The 20630-nt window shown below is 41.4% G+C and overlaps 1 protein-coding gene across 1 annotated transcript in view; it reads left to right on the forward strand.

The window, feature by feature from the left end:
- Positions 1-20630, forward strand: part of T265_04575 (hypothetical protein) — a gene marked incomplete at both ends in the record, with an annotated part of 227219 nt that overhangs the window by 160705 nt on the left and 45884 nt on the right. Inside the window, 6 exons of the mRNA XM_009169350.1 lie at positions 3725-3972; positions 4612-4766; positions 7888-8167; positions 13284-13423; positions 15973-16132; positions 17693-17776. Of these exons, the coding sequence (XP_009167614.1) occupies positions 3725-3972; positions 4612-4766; positions 7888-8167; positions 13284-13423; positions 15973-16132; positions 17693-17776 (1067 nt within the window). The remainder of the gene's footprint in view (positions 1-3724; positions 3973-4611; positions 4767-7887; positions 8168-13283; positions 13424-15972; positions 16133-17692; positions 17777-20630) is intronic.

The following is a 20630-nucleotide window of genomic DNA, read 5'->3' on the forward strand; positions in this document are numbered from 1 at the left end:
CAAAATCTACCATGCATATTCAGGGCTTGTTGGAGGTTTTTCAGTTGGATCTACCCAGAAATGATATGCAAACTACCACTATTCGGTTTAGGCTGCTTTTCTCCACATGACAGCCTAGATTGTTCTAGTGTTCCTTTTTTAAGTGCGAACCGGCCGTAATATGATCCGACATGTTTCCTCCAGTGAGAACTTTACTAGGGTATTTTCTATATCTCAATTGCCTTCGAAGCAAATACTCCTTTTCGAACATTTTTTAAACGCGCTAAGCTCAATGACTTTGGCTATTGAGTGTTTTTCTTTCCGTAAAATTACTTGTTTTCAAAAACCGCTGCAGTTTTCAACTAAGTTTTCAGTTATGACTTCGTCCTCTCAGTGAAGGTAATCTCTACAGAAAAGTCGAGAAGAAGTGCTGAGCTGTTGCAACTTGATTGGTAGTCATCAGCAATGAGCAGTTCATGAAACGCAGAAAATTTGGATCCCTCAATCTTAACAGTTGAAAGCAAGGTGATAACTCTCACCTGGACAGGATATAGCACCACCCACCCTCCCATCAGCCTATTGATAAACCGCCTGTATTTTGTCAGTGACCTGGTCAGTTCGGACTAGAAAACACGACTCACTTGTTGTTCGAGCAACAGTGATTTGGCTGCATGATCTTGTGGTCCTATCAGCGTTCGAAGATATATGTGCAAGTAGTCGCATCGAGATGAGTGAATGTTAGTTCAGGGAGGAAAATCACCTTGAACTGGAATACTGGACCAAGATAAAGCCATTTAGATATCTTGGCCTTGTCTGTGGCTTACCCGTGTTTTCCTCAGAGCTGATCGCATTTGTGGAGTGCCGACGACAAAAAATTCGTGGTCTAGTTATACAGGAAGAGCTGCATCTTCACATAGCTAGTGTTGCAACTGGCTCACCTGAGCCATGTGCAAATGCACGAGAGAGGAAACGTACTTTGTTCATCAAACAATATAACAGTTTACAGGTGTCCTGTCGACCAAGAACTTTTGATAAGATATCCGGCTCGGATGCCGACCATTCAGGTGAACTCAAGGATAATAGTTACTTTTAAATTGCATATCAAAAGAAACCCTGTCATCCTTTCTGTGGAGCATTTTTGAATCCATGCGCTCTGCGTCATCCTAAACTATTGAATTCATTCAAGTGAAGGTAAATCCCTGAAGTTGGTCCGATTTCATCAGAATTTATAATAAGAAGTTGGTGCCACTGCACATTGATCTTGAGCATTGAAATGGCTCGAGAGGCATAAATGATGCAAATGGAAAGAATCTGGACGGCACATAATCACAAAACCGGGAGACATGCACATAGTACTGGAGTTAGATAATAAGAGTGAAAAGGATACGTACACAGAACCACAGTCTCCGCTTGTCCGAGGAGCTCAATGAATGGACACTTGCTGAGAGTGACTCGCCCCAGTCATCGTAAGCGGACACTACTCCAAATTTCTCGATCACAGTGATCACATCGTGATGTTCATTCACATTCGGCTTGCTTAATTATTAGCATCTCACGTGACTGTCGCGCATAGTTGATCTGCTCTACGGAACCACAGCAATTCTCAGTTTACCGTAGTTGATACTCTCTCAGTTGCTTCGGATCAGAAATTGTGTTTAGAGATGTTCCTCTGTCAATGCACAAACCATTCGCATTTATCTGCTCGCACACTCCTCTGTTGCATTTGATTTGCCCCAAATGCTCGTAGCTCAATTGTGTTGCCTAGAGGGGCAAATCGATCACTTATGCTCAATACGTCAAACTACCGTGATGAAGTGTTGTGGTTGTATTGTATGAACAGAACCCCTTGAAAAAAATCAATCATGGTAGCCGTCATACAGCTCGACTGATTTATCAGCGTGCACTTTGCCCTGCTGTGACTTGCTTGGAAAGTTCGTGTGAAGTGTACACCGTGAGGGAGAAAGTTACGAATAACATTAAAGAATTTTGCCAGAAAACAAATCCGTCTGTGTATGGGAGTATGCAGGTCATTCGAAAACATGTGGCCATTTCAAAAACTCGTTTGATAGGTGTAATCTTCTGATACTAGTACCTCACTGTTTTTGAGTTTTCCAGTGGTTTTACGAGGCTGTACACCTCGGTTACCTTTTAAACGTAACTCTGTTTTTCACTGACCACCATTGTTCTATATAAGTGTTTGTCACAATTCTGGGTATGTAAAAATAGGACTAAAAATAGGTTGAAAGTGCTACCTTGCTTGAAGTGAAAGTGTCTTATTTCGGCTTTTCGTCTGCTTCTATGCCTTCCAACTTGTCTTCAACATGAGGACCACAAAGGAGCTGTTATGTAGCACACAGGGATGCTGTAGTCGCAGTGATTGCGTAATCGATGTCACTGATAACCCTGGTAATGTCAAACTCGGGAAGATATAATAGTTCCGAGCGCTCTAACAGAAAATGGGAAACAGAAGCACGTAATATGGTCTACCATAGAAGTGAAGATGGACGTAAAAGTATCAAGGAAGTGGGTTGATATCGGGGCAGCTGTAACAAAAAATCACAGAAAGGGAGCGAGCTTCTGGCGTACTTCAGCGACACAAACAAATGTTGGTAGTGAAAGTCGAATTGTTCTATGAGCATGGTAATTTTGTTACGACCGTATTACCAAGCTCAGGTAGGATCTCGGCTCCAGTACTCAATTCACTTGTTTATCAGCCATAAACCTTGCACCACGGGCAAGATGAAAGTTTTCGTTACCTGAAGATTAGAGAGCGTGAAAGATATTGTTAAGGCACTTTGGGTGCTAGTAAAATCAGTTGATTCGTAAAATCAATTGAAAACAAAACCGGCCAGCCACCCATTGAAAGAGATAACTATGATGCATGCCTGAGACACGATTGCCAGTGTCACTGAACTCTGATGAGTTGCTTTCCGGGGTCCTTATCCAGCGGGGCGGCAGATGTCGAACGGTTAGAGTTTTCATACTTCTTCGCCATCGACTCTCCATCTTTCTGTCATTTCTTGTCAGGGAAACCTATGAATGCATGAGTAGCTCCTCCATGGTACTAGAAGAGTCATTCTTGTCGCACTAGAAATTTCGTTTGATCGAATGCAAACAAAGTTGCATTTTTAAATGCAGGTATTCTTCAGCAGTCTGGGGGGCTTCTTAGACGAAGAAAGTATCATGTTTTAGGTTAACACCATCCTTCCCAAATCTCGTTGTGATGGTCACACTAATTTTTGGACTTTCGTAGACCACTCAATTCTCGTTGATTGTGGAATTCCACTATTCTATCTTAAATGACGATCCTAGCACAGGTAGGCGAAAAATTAACCTGCTTCCTCTTTCGGTCCCCTCGGAGACGAGCTTGGTTCCACATGCTAATTACGGTCTAGATCTTAGGTTGCTCATACTGTTGATTCCAGATTGCGATATGTCAACTTACGTACCACTAACCTCTTGGAGAAGATAGTGAAGTTGAGCGCCCTTACGAGTCTTTTTCCTGATTACCTTACTTATATAACCACAACGAGCCTGTAGGTGTGTTGCCCTTATATTGTTGTGCGTAATGCACTCTGGAACCACTGTGTGATACTTCAAATGCATTGTCTTTTGGTAAAATATTGGTTGACCGGCTTACTGAAACCGAAGACTGTCTTTCCAATTTGCCTTACCGTGACACTTTTTCAAGATAAACCCTGTGGATGACAGCTAATCTGTGCGAAAATTTTCTCAAACTTTCTAGCCGAAAACTTGTCTGAACTTTGGGCGAACACCGAGGACCAAATGCAACGTCGAACACTTGAGCTAGAAGAAATCATAGCGGACACACAGAAATTGAAGGATCATGAGCGTGATCTCGATCGCTGGTTGACCAAAGCTGAAGCGGAATTGGATCTTCTAACAGGTTCCAAAGGGTCAGGAGATGGGGAGACATTTGATTCACCAAGACGACTACCTCTCAGCCCAGATTCTAGCCGGAAGCGATTGCAAGTAAGTTCAAATTCACTTTTCTTCATCTTTATATTGATTGAATCGAACACACATATAGTTCAGGATATTTTGCTTGTTAAGCCAAAATAAGATCGCTGTTTCCTTTTTCTGGCCTTCCTTCTATCGCTAAAAGTATTTCACTTTCTCGCTGACCTGCCTATGAAGATTTACCACCCCTCCTCCATTTTCCTTGGGTACAAAATTCAAGCAGCCATTGGTGATGTTGGAGAAGTGAGTGTACTAAGGGTGGAAGAGGAATTTATCCCAGATAGCAATGAAGGCCAAGCAGCCTCAGTTTTGGTGTAACTGCAGTCGGCCGAAGCACGTTTCCAATCTGAATACACTTTCAGTCTTATAATGCACGATAGAATGTAATAGTGGCGAAATTTTTAGTTACATAACCGACTCAGTTTTTGCTCCGTATACTAATTCTCCTTTTAACTGCCACCAATCTTGCAACAAAGTCCTGTAGGATAGAAGCTACCCTCTGGATATAGTTTGCGCATCTTTTGAAAAGAACTAAAATACGAAGTGGATTGTGAGGTCCACTTTTACTATCTATCTGTTTTGGTTACGCACCAGTGTCTTCGATAGCACTGGCTTGATTGCTGTTGATTTATTCCCCTGATTTTCTTTTAGGATCTAGGTGACTCGTTGGCCTTGGGTCGAGAAAAACTAAGGAACTACACTCATGAGGCTGAATCCCTCATGACGAGATTCCAGTCGGAGGATACCAGTAAGATTCGCAAGGACTTGGAACAGATTACCGACCGCTGGGACCAGTTTAATAAAAGGTGAGTAGATGACCCAACTTACTTTTGATATCCGTATGTGAATCCGTGCACAAGCGATCAGTCGTTGCTTAGTGATATATATTCTATGGAAGAGTAAATGGTAAGAGGACCAACGACTACGAAGAAAACTTGTTTCGGCTGATTTAGTGGAAATTTATATGAAACTGGCCAGAATTTACTTGCGAGAATAAGATGGAACTTAAGCGTATATATCAAAACAACGGAAGGTGGTATTCAGTATCAGTAAGTCCTGAAGCCTACTAAATGATATCAATTGCAGAAGTATCAGAATTCGGCTAGATAAACCAAGACTCTACAAGTAAAAAATGTTTGTACAACCTTTCAGTTTGATTCGGTCTGCAGAAAACCATTTTCCCCGACCCATACTGATATCGGTGTCACTCACTTATTTTCATGACCCATCGATGTGTTTGCTTCATTCAACGGTTTTAAATGAGGCCTTGAAAATAGCACGTACATATTTTATGAGTAACAAATCAGGGAAAACGACACTTGTTCGTTGAATTCTCGTGACCTCCACGGATGTCTTCAGTCCTTCAGCAACAAAGTAGATCAATATGAAGCAAAACATCTTTTGCTGTGCTTTGACTAGACGTAAAACCATAGCACGTACATATTTTATGAGTAACAAATCAGGGAAAACGACACTTGTTCGTTGAATTCTCGTGACCTCCACGGATGTCTTCAGTCCTTCAGCAACAAAGTAGATCAATATGAAACAAAACATCTTTTGCTGTGCTTTGGACGTACGTAAAACCATACTCATAAGGTTACTGAAAACTCCTCGAGTAGTATGTTACGTTTAGACAAAGTTTACCTCGAATATCGAAACAATGAAACATGTGGCGACCTGGTGCAGCTCGTTTAGTGGAAGCGGACCATCGTTTACCAGAGTTTAATCTGGATTCAGCTGAATCTGCTGCCAAAAAACAATTCGTTTGCAAATGAGTGTATTTACCGAAATGGTCGGACGTCTTTTGTGCTAATCTCATGGATTTCACTAGTCAAATCACTTGCACCACGATCACCCTGATGGAGTACCGCCTGAAGACAAACAACAAACGCACACCGTCATATATACGCGTGCGTGGACGCGCGTGCACCGGGCACAGACAATCGGTCGATTGTTCTATGCATCCAATGAGACATATTCACTGTCGTCTGTACGTAGGTTTGTCGAAAAAATCGATACGCTGGCGGCAACCTGTTAATGCCCACTGTCAATATACTGGACAGTCACATGCAGCAGTTTAACTAAAAAGCATACGGAAGAATTCAGAAAATTACCATTCCGGATGGAATAATTTTGGTTGGCTGTGGTTCAGTAGGTGATTGGTTGACATATGCACTTCCACATCACTCACAGTGTTTGAAAAATGAGCTTAATGCTGCATCGACTTGTCAAAGAACTATCGTGAATAGCTCTGAGGATGAGATGATACATACTGCCCCCGTATTAAGTGATCCATAGCGCCGGGTTTGAAACTTTTCTCTTGCTGTGTGTGACGACTTGATTTGGACGATAAGGCGATAGACTTGAATTCAAAAAGGGCTTTATTTTGCATGAACATTCTCAAACACCAGTTAAACTTCAAACAAACGGACAATAGAAGATAGACAGTGTTTCCGTTAATTTTTGCTTCATTCACAAATTATTCCAGTAAGTTCGCTCATGGACAGAGCTTCACTTTTGCGAGAAAGTGTGTGCAGGTCAAAATATTCATGGTTCTGACCTGCACATTTGGCTCAAAGTCCTCACCTGTTTATTCTCCCACCAGTTGGCAGTCGAATAATTTAGCCTAAAGCCACTGGTTGCTGTGAGAGGATAAGCCAACCCTAGAATTATCTATCAGAGACGACCTATTAGTAGCAACCGGTGGCACCACTCACGCTTAACGCTACCAAATACTTGTCCCGTTGACAGGTTAGGATAAAGTATGAAATTCAAGGTAGAGCGGTTAAACTCTATGGTTTATTTTCTAACTGATTCTAGTTAGCTTAGGCGTTAACTGCAATGATTAGTTATGTTTCCTCAATGGAAGTAAGCTAGAATTCAGGGGAAGGCCATTGTCTGAGAAATGGAGATTATGTGACTATGGCGTATTAAGTCCTTGGTAATTCAGATCGCTCCAGTGAAGATTTGTCCCTAACTGATAACCGTAAAATGTGAACCGTTAGGCAAGCGAAGAAAAGAACTATGAACTCCACCGCTTCGCGAACTCCAAAAACAGTCCTCATGCACGTTGACCTCCAACTCTGGTTTGTTCAACTGGTATTTAAAAAATGTAATTCACCAAAAAGCTATTGTGAGTTATTAGAGCACAGAAGGTTGAATAGAAGGATCGTTCTTACCACATTCGTCGACTAGTCCATCAATTTGTGGAAATATTAGATCTCTGGACGACTAGATGAGTAAACAGATGTAAACCGATTAGCGAAGAAAGGAAGAACCAGCCACATACGGTGCAGGCCAGCCTATTTACATTTTAAAATGAAGTGGCGGTGATGGCTCTCCTAAAGCCCTTGGTTCCTAAACTGCCCGTCTTGCCATTGTGGGTAGTTTTTATCGGTTTTTATGCAATATGTTGATTGCAACCACAAAATCTGTGTATATTTCCCTTGGTGCATCGTTCGAGTTTGATCCGAGTTTGTTGACCTATTCGATGGGCGTGGTCAGTCATTTGTAAAAACTTCACCGCTATTGGAGAAGACAGTATCAGCTTCAGTATCTGTACTTGTATTTGTACTTTTTAATTAACGGTTCAATGTGGCGCACCTAGCGACACTTCACTAGGATATTCGACGGGGAGTTTGAACTTAATTCCAAATCGTGTTTGTATCCGACTGAGACGCTGATTTTATTCATCTATGGGAATTCAATTTTCAGTGCAAATGTCCAACACAGAATCACGGTGTCGTATGGAGTGACAATTCGCTATCGATGCTTGAGTAGCTAATAGAAAGCCAAACACATGCCCACGAATCCTTGTTTCTAATTGCTATGTGCCACTCCGTTTATCGATTTTTGAGATGACCGGATAATAAATCGTGCAGACAAGTGTTCTTCATTATATCGCAATGTGTTTCCATCCAACCCTAGACTCCAACAAACAGTCAGCTCAGGAATCGAACGTATTTGTGAAGATTTCTTACTGGAATCCGAAAAGACTGTCGCCCTCAAAGGTCAGCAGACTTCGAGCTTTGAACCCCGGCTAATTTCAGCCAGTTCGACGGAAAAGCTGACCGAGAAATTGGATCATATTGACAGGAAAGTGAATCGTATCGCACAGATGGAGATTGACCTGAAGCGTCAACACGGAAAGTTGGATGAGTCAGTCAATGTGACGGAGCAGAGGTCCCAGCTGATCAACGAACTCCAGGTACTTCTGTGGCCCAGTTATTCACTGATATCCACTTTACGGCTGTCGATGATGATGATGATGACTTACCGAAACAAATTTTAGGAGGGTAGGCCTTCGACGAGGTTGTGAAGTGGTAGATTCGATGGGGTGGTCCATTACGGCCCAAAGAGTTTTTTGCTATGAAGCAACGCGAAAAATTCCTTTGGAAGCTGTTGCTCCTGAAACCCAGTGATGAGGGAGTTGCGTGATAAGACAAAAAACAATGCAATTATTTTCTCTTCTCCATTCGTTTTACTGCATTATTATTACTCGCTGCGTCTTGTGCTTGGGTCAATTGCTTGATTACAATGGGATTTGCAGTTTGAATTTTTGAACTGTCTTCTGCAATTCCGTAGTTTAAATTCTTGGTCGCTGGATGTCTAAAACGAATATGTGAGGTTCACGTGGCTTATTTAGACTGGCCTTCTTTGTCTACGTGGCAAAAATATCGTACGGACTTTCTGACCACGTACCCATGTACATCTGATGGAGTACAAGTTCGGAGCACGTGGAATTAGGAGGAGGGCTAAAAATTTGTAAGTACGTTTGAATCCATGTTCATCCATGTGACTGGTTGACAGACATTCTCGACATTCTTGACACCGCTCACAGTAATGTGCATTTTGAGAAATTTCTTTCTTGGTTCACGCTTGCAAAACCAGAAGCTCGATCACTCAAGTTAAGCCTCCGGATGTGCATCACGGGCACACATGTAAACATGATTGTTTATCGAAAAACGGAACAGTTAAACGGGTGATTTTTATTAACTTTGTACCTGTGGCCTCAGTAGAGACTCTTCATTCACGCCTGTATACCACACGGCAATACATGACAAATTAGCGGCACAGTAGTTCTTGTAGTTTTTTACTACTTTTACTAGACCATTTAATCTGTGACTGTTGGGACGACCCAGAGATCAGCGTCAAGCGTTCATTCTGATATAGGAGGATAATAAGTTATCCTGGCAAAATCTGAAAGCCCATTTTCAAAAAGGGCATATATCGGGCCTCACCGAGAGACATCAAATTATTTTACCCCAAAATCTGAGAAATAATTCGGACTCCTATCATCCGGTTTGTCTCAAAATTTTCCAAAACTTTTTCACTGACACTACTAGCATGTCTCACAAGAGATTATAAATCTAGGTAGACATATCCAACTAAAGAACTCTCCTAGTGTCCTTCGGTTTCAGTTTGCCTAGCGTAAATTCTGATCTTTGAAAACAGACAAAAACCAACTTTTTTCAATACAATAGCCATGCATTTTGTGCAACCAAGACGGGGAATGTCCCATTGACACAGGGACAGTTTGAAATCGCCTGTCGCGTAACACAATGCGATCAGCTTTTGCGGAGAGTCATTTTGACTCCTATCCTTATTCCAAAGGAAGCAGAAATTGTAAGGCATCATAGACCTACAACTTCATACATTGCTGCCAGAAATGTGATAAGAGTGATGCAGAACTCGTGATCATATTATTACGAGTGTCAATCAACGGTATACACTCGGAAAGTAGGGAGGCTGGGTCGGCTTAATCTAGTTAGTGTACTTCCGAAGATGCCAACTATTCATCAGTAGCACGAAGAGAGGGATCCCCGGATCGAAATCTCCAGTTACAAATCAGGGAGTATATTGAACCCTTGGTGTATTCTATGAATAGGTAAACACCAGAAAGATTTGTGTCCATAACGACGATCTTCACCTTTCGTTTCACATCCTTCTGCGATGCATGAACATTCTTCTTCGCTTGTCTGTCAAACTTAGATGTGAAGATGATGCACGATATGCCAAACATGCACTACTCAGTAGGGAACAAAACGAATGTATGTATATTCACATGTATATTCACACAATTGATCATAAGCTAAAGTGAATGAGAGCAAAGCCTGCTAGGCCAATCTGTTTGCGTCGCAGTGGGTATTCAGTCAACTGCCAGAGAACGTTTTTATAATCTCTCAAATTTTTTCCGGACTCATATGTAAATATAGATTGTTCGTAGAGCAAATTAACCAACTGAAAAGGCTGAAGGATTAAGTAACATGTTTTCAGCTGTTGGCGCTCCGCAGAGTATGCAAAATATCCTGAAATATTTTCAGTCAGAGAACAAGTGAGCCATATCCCAATGAACACATGATTCTGTAAACTGGAAGCGTGGAAGCACTGAGGTAATATATTGGTTTAAAAGTGTTGTGCTAGGTTCTCGGCCATGGAATGAAAGACCACTAAGGTTTGATGACTTCCTCTACAGACGAGTCCCCTGAGAAGTGTTCAGACCAGAGATTTTTGCATGGATATCCCGGTGTGTTTTATTGAACAGCTGATCGTTTCACACAATCACCTTTAAAATCCATGAAAATTCGTATCAGATACCTGCGTGCGTTCGGATTACAAAAAAAGCAGCATAATCTTACCATTTATTCGCAGTAGCGTAGTACCAGATGATCAAACTGAATCCGACCAGCCTAACTGGTGCTGTATCCTGAATTAACCACATTGCTGAATAACCTTTTGTGTGCAAACTATTAGGAGTTCAAACTGCTAGCCGAGAGATCATAGTTTTGGAAACTCTCTGGAATTCATTGAGATGAGCACTGCCAATTATTCCAAATAAGTAGTTCTCGACTTTTCAACATGGGTTGTTTTCATCGGACGAAACCGCAATTGAGTGATTCTTAAATCTGCTTACACTAAGGCAAACTTATTCTATGAAAGTTTTCAGCTGATGAACCAACTACTGCGCTGCCTGTCGTGGAAACTGTTTATTTATGGTAGTTTTTGGAAGACGATGCTAGAAAGCCGTCCAAGATGGATGGAAGCTCCCCAAGGGACCAGCTGACAATTCTCAGACAGTTGGATTTCAATCAACTTCATGTTGGAAGAATGCATCCCTTATAAACTCTGTTTACTATTATGATAAAATGCTTGGTTATAATGCATTGCGAGAATGACAGGCTGTGTAAATGACTGAGGATTTCACATATTATATGGGTTCGTTAATCCGCAATTGACATTCAGATTAGTTTAGAGACGTTTTTACATTTGACTTTCGATTCGTTCAATAATCAGTCACATTGACATGAAGACCTTTTTGTACAGAAGTGGGTAATTCGAATGCTTATTAGTGTTTTCAGCTAAAGTGGCTTGAATGATGTGATACACTACTAATAAGGTTGCTGAAAAATCTTCGACAGCCCACATCAGGTTTCGCCCTTTGTTAAAACATCATAAATGAGGAATCCAGCTGTGTCAGAGCTGTATACCAAATTGGAATGCAAGTGAATGTATCTTGCTAGCTTGAATGATGTTTTCAGTTTTCTTGAAGGCGAATGCTTTCATTTAAACCACTGAAACCGGTTAAGTTCCCAGGAGCATTCAACCCTCTGGCGCAGAAGTTTCACCGAATGGTTGGTTTATGTTCACCTCCCATTAAGAAATAAAAACGATTCCGGCCCTCCAACAGGGACAACTGGACAACGCTGACAAACAACGTTGATACTATTCAAACAGTTCACAAAAATTCGATTTCACCTGAGGTATCAAATGAGAAATAAGCAACAGAATCATGTTAGCTACTACGAAAAGCAAACCTATTTGTTTGTAGATAACTGTGCAGCGTAGGTTAAAAAATAGACTGGGTTTTCGGCCCAACACTCCACAGAGGTTTGTGCCACGCGCATGCGCGTATTCTTCGGAACATAAGCCCACCCTGATCCCAACATATATATATATATATATATATATATATATATATATATATGCGCGTGTCATCTCGGGCATACTGTACAGCTTGCTGTATTTTTTTGGAGATAATTCACCTCAGCTAGTTTTTTTCATTTACTAAAATGGGAACGCATGCTTGAAGTGAAAGTCAACGGCTTTGGTCGTTAAAAGCATGGAACATTTCGAATTTCCTGGTCGGCGGATAGACCGGAACCTGTGGTTGTTTGAGAATGCAGCCAACAAAGGCGGTTTGGTTGCGCATATTGCCTCACTTTATCCAACCATGGACATGCACTCATGTGAACATGAGCATTCAAATAGAAGTACAGACCTGAAGCCTGCGTAGAGTTTCTTTGGTCTTGAGATACCGTTAAGGGGGGATAAATGTGTACTATTCATCCGTAACAGTAAGTATGAAATCTGAAAGTCAGTTGAGGGTTCCTGCAGGCATCGAAATAAGTATCGGACTGCTCACCTCGCATGACTACTTCACTTCATGACCTTGCCGCATGAGGCAGCTTGAGTCTTTGAATTGCGGGTATCGAAGCGTACACAAAGCTGTCCCAGGCCAGGTTGCTGTTCACTTTCTGGTCGCGGACCTCAAAACGCTGTTCCTGAACGACTCCTGTTCGTTTTCGGGCACATGTCAGCGTGAACAATGCACGAATTCGAATGAATCTGTAGGGTCGGTCAACTGAAGGTCATGGAGGCTTGTGATTCTCATCTTACATCATCTTGTACCCTCCATACTTTCAAGAATAGCTGTTCCGGGGCAAAATCGTCGGAAAATTTTGCGTTTTTGTGGTTTATTCGAGAAAAGTAATTCTTATGCGGGAAGTTTGGGTGTAAGATATTATCAACATGATGCAAATGAAGAATATCTAATCAACATCTTTAATGTTCATTGCCGTCTGTATTGACGATGAGACATAAACTACAATCGCGTTGGCGTGATAAACTATGATACGCACAGAGGGTTGGTGGTGTGTTCTTGAAGGTACAGATAAACAAGGAATCATTTCAGAACGTATAGGGGGTCAGGGCGTCTCAGAACCCATTTCTCGTACAGTTGCATACCGTTGCTGCTACTGCGGTGAATATGAGGCACAAGTAGGTTTTGGTGTTGTGATTTGCTATTTAAGATATTTTACCGTATAGTCAAACTACAACCCTTCTACTTCTCGGTCAGTGGAATTTAAAAGCAAAATATTCAGAAAGGCCGTCATCTTGTTAATTTATTTAGCATTTAACTGGGTACTTCTATTGACTTCGCAAACGTGGATTTTCTGGGACTTCGCAAACATTTGTGGCTATTCATCCAGTATTCATTTGCTATCACTTGCTCAGCATTATTTTCATCTCTTGCCCTCCGACAGGCCTTACAAACCGAAATCAACAGCCTGTCCGCGCAGATTACCGGCGGTACAATGCTATCACATGAGGATGTGAACCTCTTGCCTGACAGCGAATTTCTCACCCGATGGCGCCAGCTTCGAGACAAGGTGGCTTCCTTGAGGTAATATACTGTTATATCAAAAAAGAGCTTTGTTTCATTGTTCCTGATTATCGCTTTCACTGACGGGTCGTGGGTTCAAGCCAACCATTCTGTTGAATTTTCACGGTAGTGTTAGTTGCCCCACACTAGTATAAATCGGATGACACCTGAAGAGAATAATTTTGAAAACAACGTTTTCGAAAGACGTAGTGAATAGCTACTCATGTTAAAGTAGAATTCTATCAGGTCATTTAGGATGTTAAATTCACGGACGTTAAGCCATACATGTGCTGTTGGTTCCTACTTAACTCCTAACGTAAGCTAGACTAGATACCTATCCTCTCTTACTACGCTGCCGAATCATAGCGGCACTCTAACACATATTGGTGCCATTTTCTCCTTACTACGCGAGCGGAAAAATCAGCCGCTTCACAAAGCGATAAAAATAAATCCCTTGACTACCGGATTCCGTGTTTTTGTATCGCACAAAATTGTATCGGTTCTTTTACGATTTGCATGAGCCAAAAAGCTGCTTTGGTGGAATGGAAACACCCCCGTTTTGAGGGAGAAGATCGATTGCACCCAACTAAACTTCGAACAAAAACTAAAGTAACTTCATCAAAGTCAGGACAACTGACAGCCAAATTCCATAAAATGCCAGTTTGAACAACTGAGCGATTAGTGACAATTAGAATGCAGACAAATTGGACAGAAAAAAACGACTACCGTTTCACAAATTGTTACTATTATGTGCATTCCTAATCGAAAGAGTTGGGGACTTGAAAATCCTCAGGTGACTGCTCCCCATGATATTGTTTTTTCTCAATTACTAGATAAGACCTTCCAGATCTCATGTACTTGCTGCCCTATTACTCTACAGGATATAATTAAATTCGATTCTACACCTAAAAGTGCATTTGGAAACTTGTTGAAAAAGAGACGTCGCCTAACTGTGACCAAACAAAGATAGGTAGCACAATCAAATTGTCCGTAATTTGTGAGCTCTCTTTGTTCTTCAGAAACATGACACATGCTCAAAAACGCGCAACGGGCTAAAACACTGGTAAACGCTAAGTTATCACAGTGAAGTTCATCAGTGACCTTAAATATGCTCTCGTCGTTTTCTTTAACCCTTATTACGGATTCTTACACAAAAAAGGATAAGCTGTGTTTGCAGCTTTGAGTGCTTTGAAGTCTTTTTTCATCTGAAACACATTGCAACGTTGTGCATTGAAGTAGGCGAAAGCGTGCTGATAGACGGAAATCTATGGTTCTGTTTACGTAGAAGCGCCTGGAACGAAAATTCTTGGTTTATCCGGTGACCACTTTGGTAAAACTTCCGCGACCAAAGATTCACTTTCACAACTTGACCAAAGAATGTTTAAAGTCGGTTATTATGTTTTTTGGGTGATGGGTCTCTGGTTTCACCTTTCGACCAAATAGACTCCTGTCGTTCCTCTCCATACACCCTCACAAGTGTCGCTGCTGATTATTTATGAACTGGAAGTGCAATTTTGGATTAATTCTATTGATAGTTTGAGGGGTATCCCCGAAGAAAGATTATTTAACGAGTTGCCTGAACTTTGCACATGAGATGTCGTCATTCTCCCCACCGGCGTGTGGTCAAAAGGTGTTCCAACTACCACCCGAGGATATCGGGTTCGGCTTTACCTATAGGCTCCACAGATACACATTTCTGATGATTACAAATAGGAAAGAAACAGCTGTACAGAGCTTTCCTGCTTCTTAGCATGGATTATCTTCACTTTCAAGACGAAACCCCAGTTGAAAAATTTCTGTGTCACCTCACAATATGTATCCATCGAAGAGGAAACCGTTTCCCAAAAATTTCACCTACGATGGCGACTTTATCTTTACTGAGATTAACCGATTCGCCGTAGACAGATCAGATAGTTTGTCATTTGTTGCTTGTTTCATACCGCTCGTTTGCCGACACGCATACAGGTTCATATGTATGGTGATCATCATTTTATTGAACCTTTTTGTCTGCGGTAAAAACGAAAACATCACAAACGTGCAGCTTAGACAGCGAAGAATGAGATATATTAACAGACTGATGCACACAAGTTCTGATCGTATCTGGTCTCTGAGAACCTAGAGCGATGAGCTGCCCATATTTTTCAATTTGGTTTTCAGTACATCATCACAAGCTACAAGCTTGTGATGTACTGTTTTACCCCGTCATTATTAGGAAATTGTCAAAAGAGACTACTTGCAAAGCATTACATTCTGGATGCTTATGAAATCTGCCTTCTCCAATTCACTTCTTAAACTGAAATAATTTTTGTCCAAGAAAACCCACTCCTCGTTGGAGATAACTTTTGTTTTCTTCCCTAATGCTCCTGCTGCAGTGATTTTCAACGTAAATCATCCAAATGTCATAATAGCAGTACCACGAGTCTGTAATTCTGATGCTTCTAGAAAAAAATTGTTCCCAGTTACGACGTTCTTCAAGGGCTTGAAGACATTTGTGCTCAAATTATCTGACCATTTCTGGACGAGTTAACTGGTCCCGCTGACATCCTTGTTGTTTCCTGTTGTCTCTATAGGCAAACTGTTCAAACCAGCTCCGGCCAAGCCCATCTGTTTCTCGCCCGGCTCAAGGAAATGAATAACTGGGTCGCACATCGTGATGCCACATTTCGGGCTACGATATGCCCCCTGTCTGGAAATCTGCTGTTCATCCTAAAATTACGTGAGACGATGTTGGTAAGTGCATACGCCAGTGTGTGCGTCTTTCTGCCTTTGCGTGTCTTACGAGCAGACTGAATCAGAGCCAGTCAGAACACCATTTTCTGACACTTCAATTTAGAGTGGACGCAGTCACGCAATTCTTAAATGCTTCATTTTTTCAGTGTCAACGGTTAATTAGATTGTATTCAGCATAGAAATAAACCAATAAACCAATCACCTCAAGCAGTGAAGAGAGGCGAAAATGATTTTGGTGCCTGTGGAGATGACTCGATTATGGTGTTGTTGAAGGTGCGTTGTTGTTGGTGTGCCCACTGTATACCATAAGAGCTATCCCACAGAGGTTATGAGATATCGTCATAAGCAAATAGATCAGCGTACCGAAATACTGGTAGCTTGGGTGTGCTGACTGGATGTGTTGATCTGCTCGCCGAGTTTGGCAGTTTGCTTTCAGATGTTTCATCGCCAATCGCGAAGACATCATCAGCACTGATGATGGTTAAAGTTAGCTTACGTCACAGCCTACGGTTGCATATCTTTCAGAAACCAAAAGCTACGTTTCACGTACTGTGATACTGTCTAAGAATCTACGGATTTTTCGCCACATAGCGCGGTTATTCAGCCCAGACCCAAGCAGATAAATGTCCTAAGGACACATTCCAGCTTGGTATTTGTAAACCAATTCCATTCTGTTTGGAAGGCTTTGCATTGAACAGTACTTTCATCATTTTCAAACGGTCTTTTCAAATCATCATATAGAATAATTGTGACGTCTTGATAAGTGATGATAATACCGAAAAAATGTACGTTTCAATATCTAGTTACCAGACACACCACCGATACTTGGGCTTTAGTTCACTGCAATTGTCCAGCTGCCCGACTATTCTAGCGGCTCCCTTACACCTCATCCTGTTAACTTAATCCCTATTTTCCACAATATTTAATCTTTCTTTAAAAAACTTCTCGCTTGCGTGATACTAGTGCAACGAATACCTTGTTAATGGGGTCTTTGTTTGGTAATGACACATTTGTTGTTTGAGTAAGTGTATCTGTATATACATTGTACCACCAGACTGTCTAAGCGTGTCAGACATACAAGCACATCCCTCTTGTTTGTGTCCCATCGCATCAGTTTCAGCTGATCGTAGGCAAAGCCAAGCTTCAATCCGTCTGGCTTGTCTTTTCTGACTGAATGTGCTATTCGTAAAATTCTGGAAAACGAGTTGCCTTTGTTACATCGATTATTAAGCGCGCTACATCTGCTGTATGATTTTTCTTTCCTTTGTGGGTATTCAGGATGGTCAGAAGTCACCAAATCTTTGATTTCCTATTCACACTTTTATTCTAAAAATGATTACCACGGCAGATTAATAAAGACTGTTGTAAAGGGCTAACATGACCGGCCTAGACCGGTCACTAAAGACTGTCGTAAGGTGTTGTATCGTTTTCCTTCAATTGAATTATTATCCATTTCTACATTACGTCGATTCATCAAATGTATACTAGGATCAGCATGACTTGAGACGTCGGAATAAAAGTACTCCATGTGTTGTTATTCATTTTTTGAGTTTATACCAGGTATCCGGGAAAAGTGGTCGCAGTACGGAGGTGACTTTTGATGAGAAAAAATATGTAGATTTGTTTAGATTTATCCAAATTCATGTTAGTTGAGCATATACGTAACATCAGAAACGTAGTTTTGTTCAGAGTACCTCACTGTGAACATTGTCTGATTTACTAATACGCTCTAGCTGTATCAAAAAAGATAAGTCGCAACAGCGAGGATATTGATTGAAAACGAGGAACGTTGTGAGTACAGCAGCTAACCAGAGCAAAGGATCGACCACTCAATAGAAAACAGCACTTTCGAGTAAATAAATAATTCCAGGAAAAATCGATCCGATATTTCAACGTGGAAGAAAATCAGGTACATTTTAATTAATCACTGAAACGTAACGTGAATTATTCCAAAGAGCAACCCACATTCGAATTTGATAATTAATTGAAATTCCCACGGTAACGGTTCACCTCCCAACCAAGATCTAGAAAATTTAGAAATAACAAGTCAAGTCCTCTCGAATGGTCAAGTGTTCTATGCACACAAATTTATCGAGTGTGTTTAAATGAAAGTCATTCAGAAGTAGATATTTTTGGACGAAATATGTAAGTCTGCTGATTTAATTGTATGACTGAGTGTTATTCGGGAAACTGTTTTAAATCTTGAGCTCATCAACACCTAATAAGGCCCACGAGCTAGAGATCTATTCAAAATACACTGAAATCCAATCGCAAAGCTTTCAAATAAGGATGAAAACTTTCTCTCCGCTTTGAAATTTCGTTGTATCTAATTCTCTTGAAGTGAATTACGTGTTAAAATGTCCATTTTTGCGCTCATCCATCTCACACTCATTTTTTTATTATCACTCTACACGCAAATTGTAACTGGTTAGGTTTAAAATGTACTCGAAAATTTTCAACCTATGGTTCCATAGCTCAGTCAAAAGCAGTCAGTTAGCTTTGGTGGTCCAGATTCAGTGCTGTACTCAGCCTGCGAGCTTAACTGGATGGAACTCAATCCCCTAAGTTTCAGTCGTCGAAGAAAGTTAGTAGGGAATATTTCTACGAGGAGAAGAGTCCATACATCGCAAGAAGGCATACTGTTAGGTGATAGTGTGGTGAATGCGTGCGATTCGCTAGTTGTTGTTAGATGTAATAGAGTTAGTTGGATGTTTCACCTACGGCAACCAGCAATTTCATATTCATGATTGTAACGATACTGTATTTCCTCTAGAATGGAGGAGTTGAAAAAGATTGGCTCCAAAAGCTTGCACCCTGGGCTTCCAGTGGTTGATTGTGATAGTCTGAACAACATAAAATGGGGTCAGAATACCTTGAAAATTAAAAGCCTGTGGCTGCTGAACAGACATATGCTGTGCGACGTGGCATTAGCACTTAGAGATTCACGCCTTACTTCCGTTGGCCTCTGGCTGGGTTAGCCCCCAATGGTTTTTGTGAGTTGACCGGAAGAACCTATTGTTTACAGGCCAAGAAGTCTAACAAGTTTGCTCTGCATCACAAGTTACGGAAAGACCGAATTATATGTGTTCTACCACTAGGAACCTGAAATATAAGGATTGTCCTGGAAAGGGCTTGGGGAGACAGATCTGAAAGGCAAACTCTTCTTAACTCAAAGGTTCTCAAATTGCAGGGTAGATCTTACTACAGTCGGGTTAAAGAAAGCCACAAGTACCTCACACCAGTTACACTTTCCGCTGTAGTGAACAATACAAGAAAACCAAATTGAGAGCGTTGTCGGATTAAAAATTGCGGGTGATATGAAGAATATGGTGACCATATGGTGGATATGTTGGACTCAAGAGGGATGTCCGTCCGACTCCGGCAATCAAACTGTATCGGTCCCTACTTCCTCAGAATGTGATAACCAAATAAACGTGAGAGGGAATTTAACGATCGACCGAGTCAGACCGACTATAGGCAACTTTCTTGTCGTGTTCGGCAATTTGAACTCTCGGAGTGTTGAAGACTAGAAGAGGATACCGGCTCCAGTTAGAGGTGATTCAGTGAACGATAAAGATGGAAGACTACTAACAACGCTTCTACAACGCTAAATGTGGCTTTGGAAACATGTGGTCCAAGGTGGGATGGACACCACTTGTCATGTGGACTCATTCAATAATTGAACAGAATCATCTAGTCGACCGTTACTGTGCAAGGATCTCCGTAATGCATCGATCAAAAAATAGTCCATGGGGCTGACGTTCAAAAGGAAAGTAATCCTGGAAAGCAGTGTGGCCTGCTTTTCGCCGCAAGGAATCATCTACTCTGTTTTCTGTCCGCAGGTCCTACCAATGTTTCCTGTTCAATCAACAGAGAAGCACCGTGGATTGTCCTTCAAAAGTGTCGCTGTCCAGACAAATTTGTCAGTCTCATGCTGGGATGATAGCTCGCTTGCAAACGAGTCTGAAATCTATACAATAATGAAGCAGGACTGTATTTTTGACACAGCGTTGTAGTTCTCCATCTAGCAACTATCTCTGCAGAGATATCCCATCTGTCTAGTATATTTGCTGCTTAGGCCATAAAATAAGAGGTTCTGAAGCTTAAAGTGGCTCACTTTAGCAGGCATATTCCTCTGCCTCAGAAATCTTTAATAACATCACCCCACACCTCTACCATGGCTGATTCAGCTTCCAACCATGGACTGTGTCGATGACTTCCACATCTCTCTTCAACAGCCACCACCTTTCCTACTTATTCTACATCTCTTCTTAAGTTGGGAGGAGCGTGTACATTACATGTGCGACCTCTCACCCCACACCTCTACCATGGCTGATTCAGCTTCCAACCATGGACTGTGTCGATGACTTCCACATCTCTCTTCAACAGCCACCACCTTTCCTACTTATTCTACATCTCTTCTTAAGTTGGGAGGAGCGTGTACATTACATCGTGCGACCTCGAATTTTTTTAGCAGAAGGCGGATTCTGATGAATGT

The sequence above is a fragment of the Opisthorchis viverrini genome (assembly GCF_000715545.1).
Source record: "Opisthorchis viverrini unplaced genomic scaffold opera_v5_77, whole genome shotgun sequence".
NCBI classification, from domain to species: domain Eukaryota; kingdom Metazoa; phylum Platyhelminthes; class Trematoda; order Opisthorchiida; family Opisthorchiidae; genus Opisthorchis; species Opisthorchis viverrini.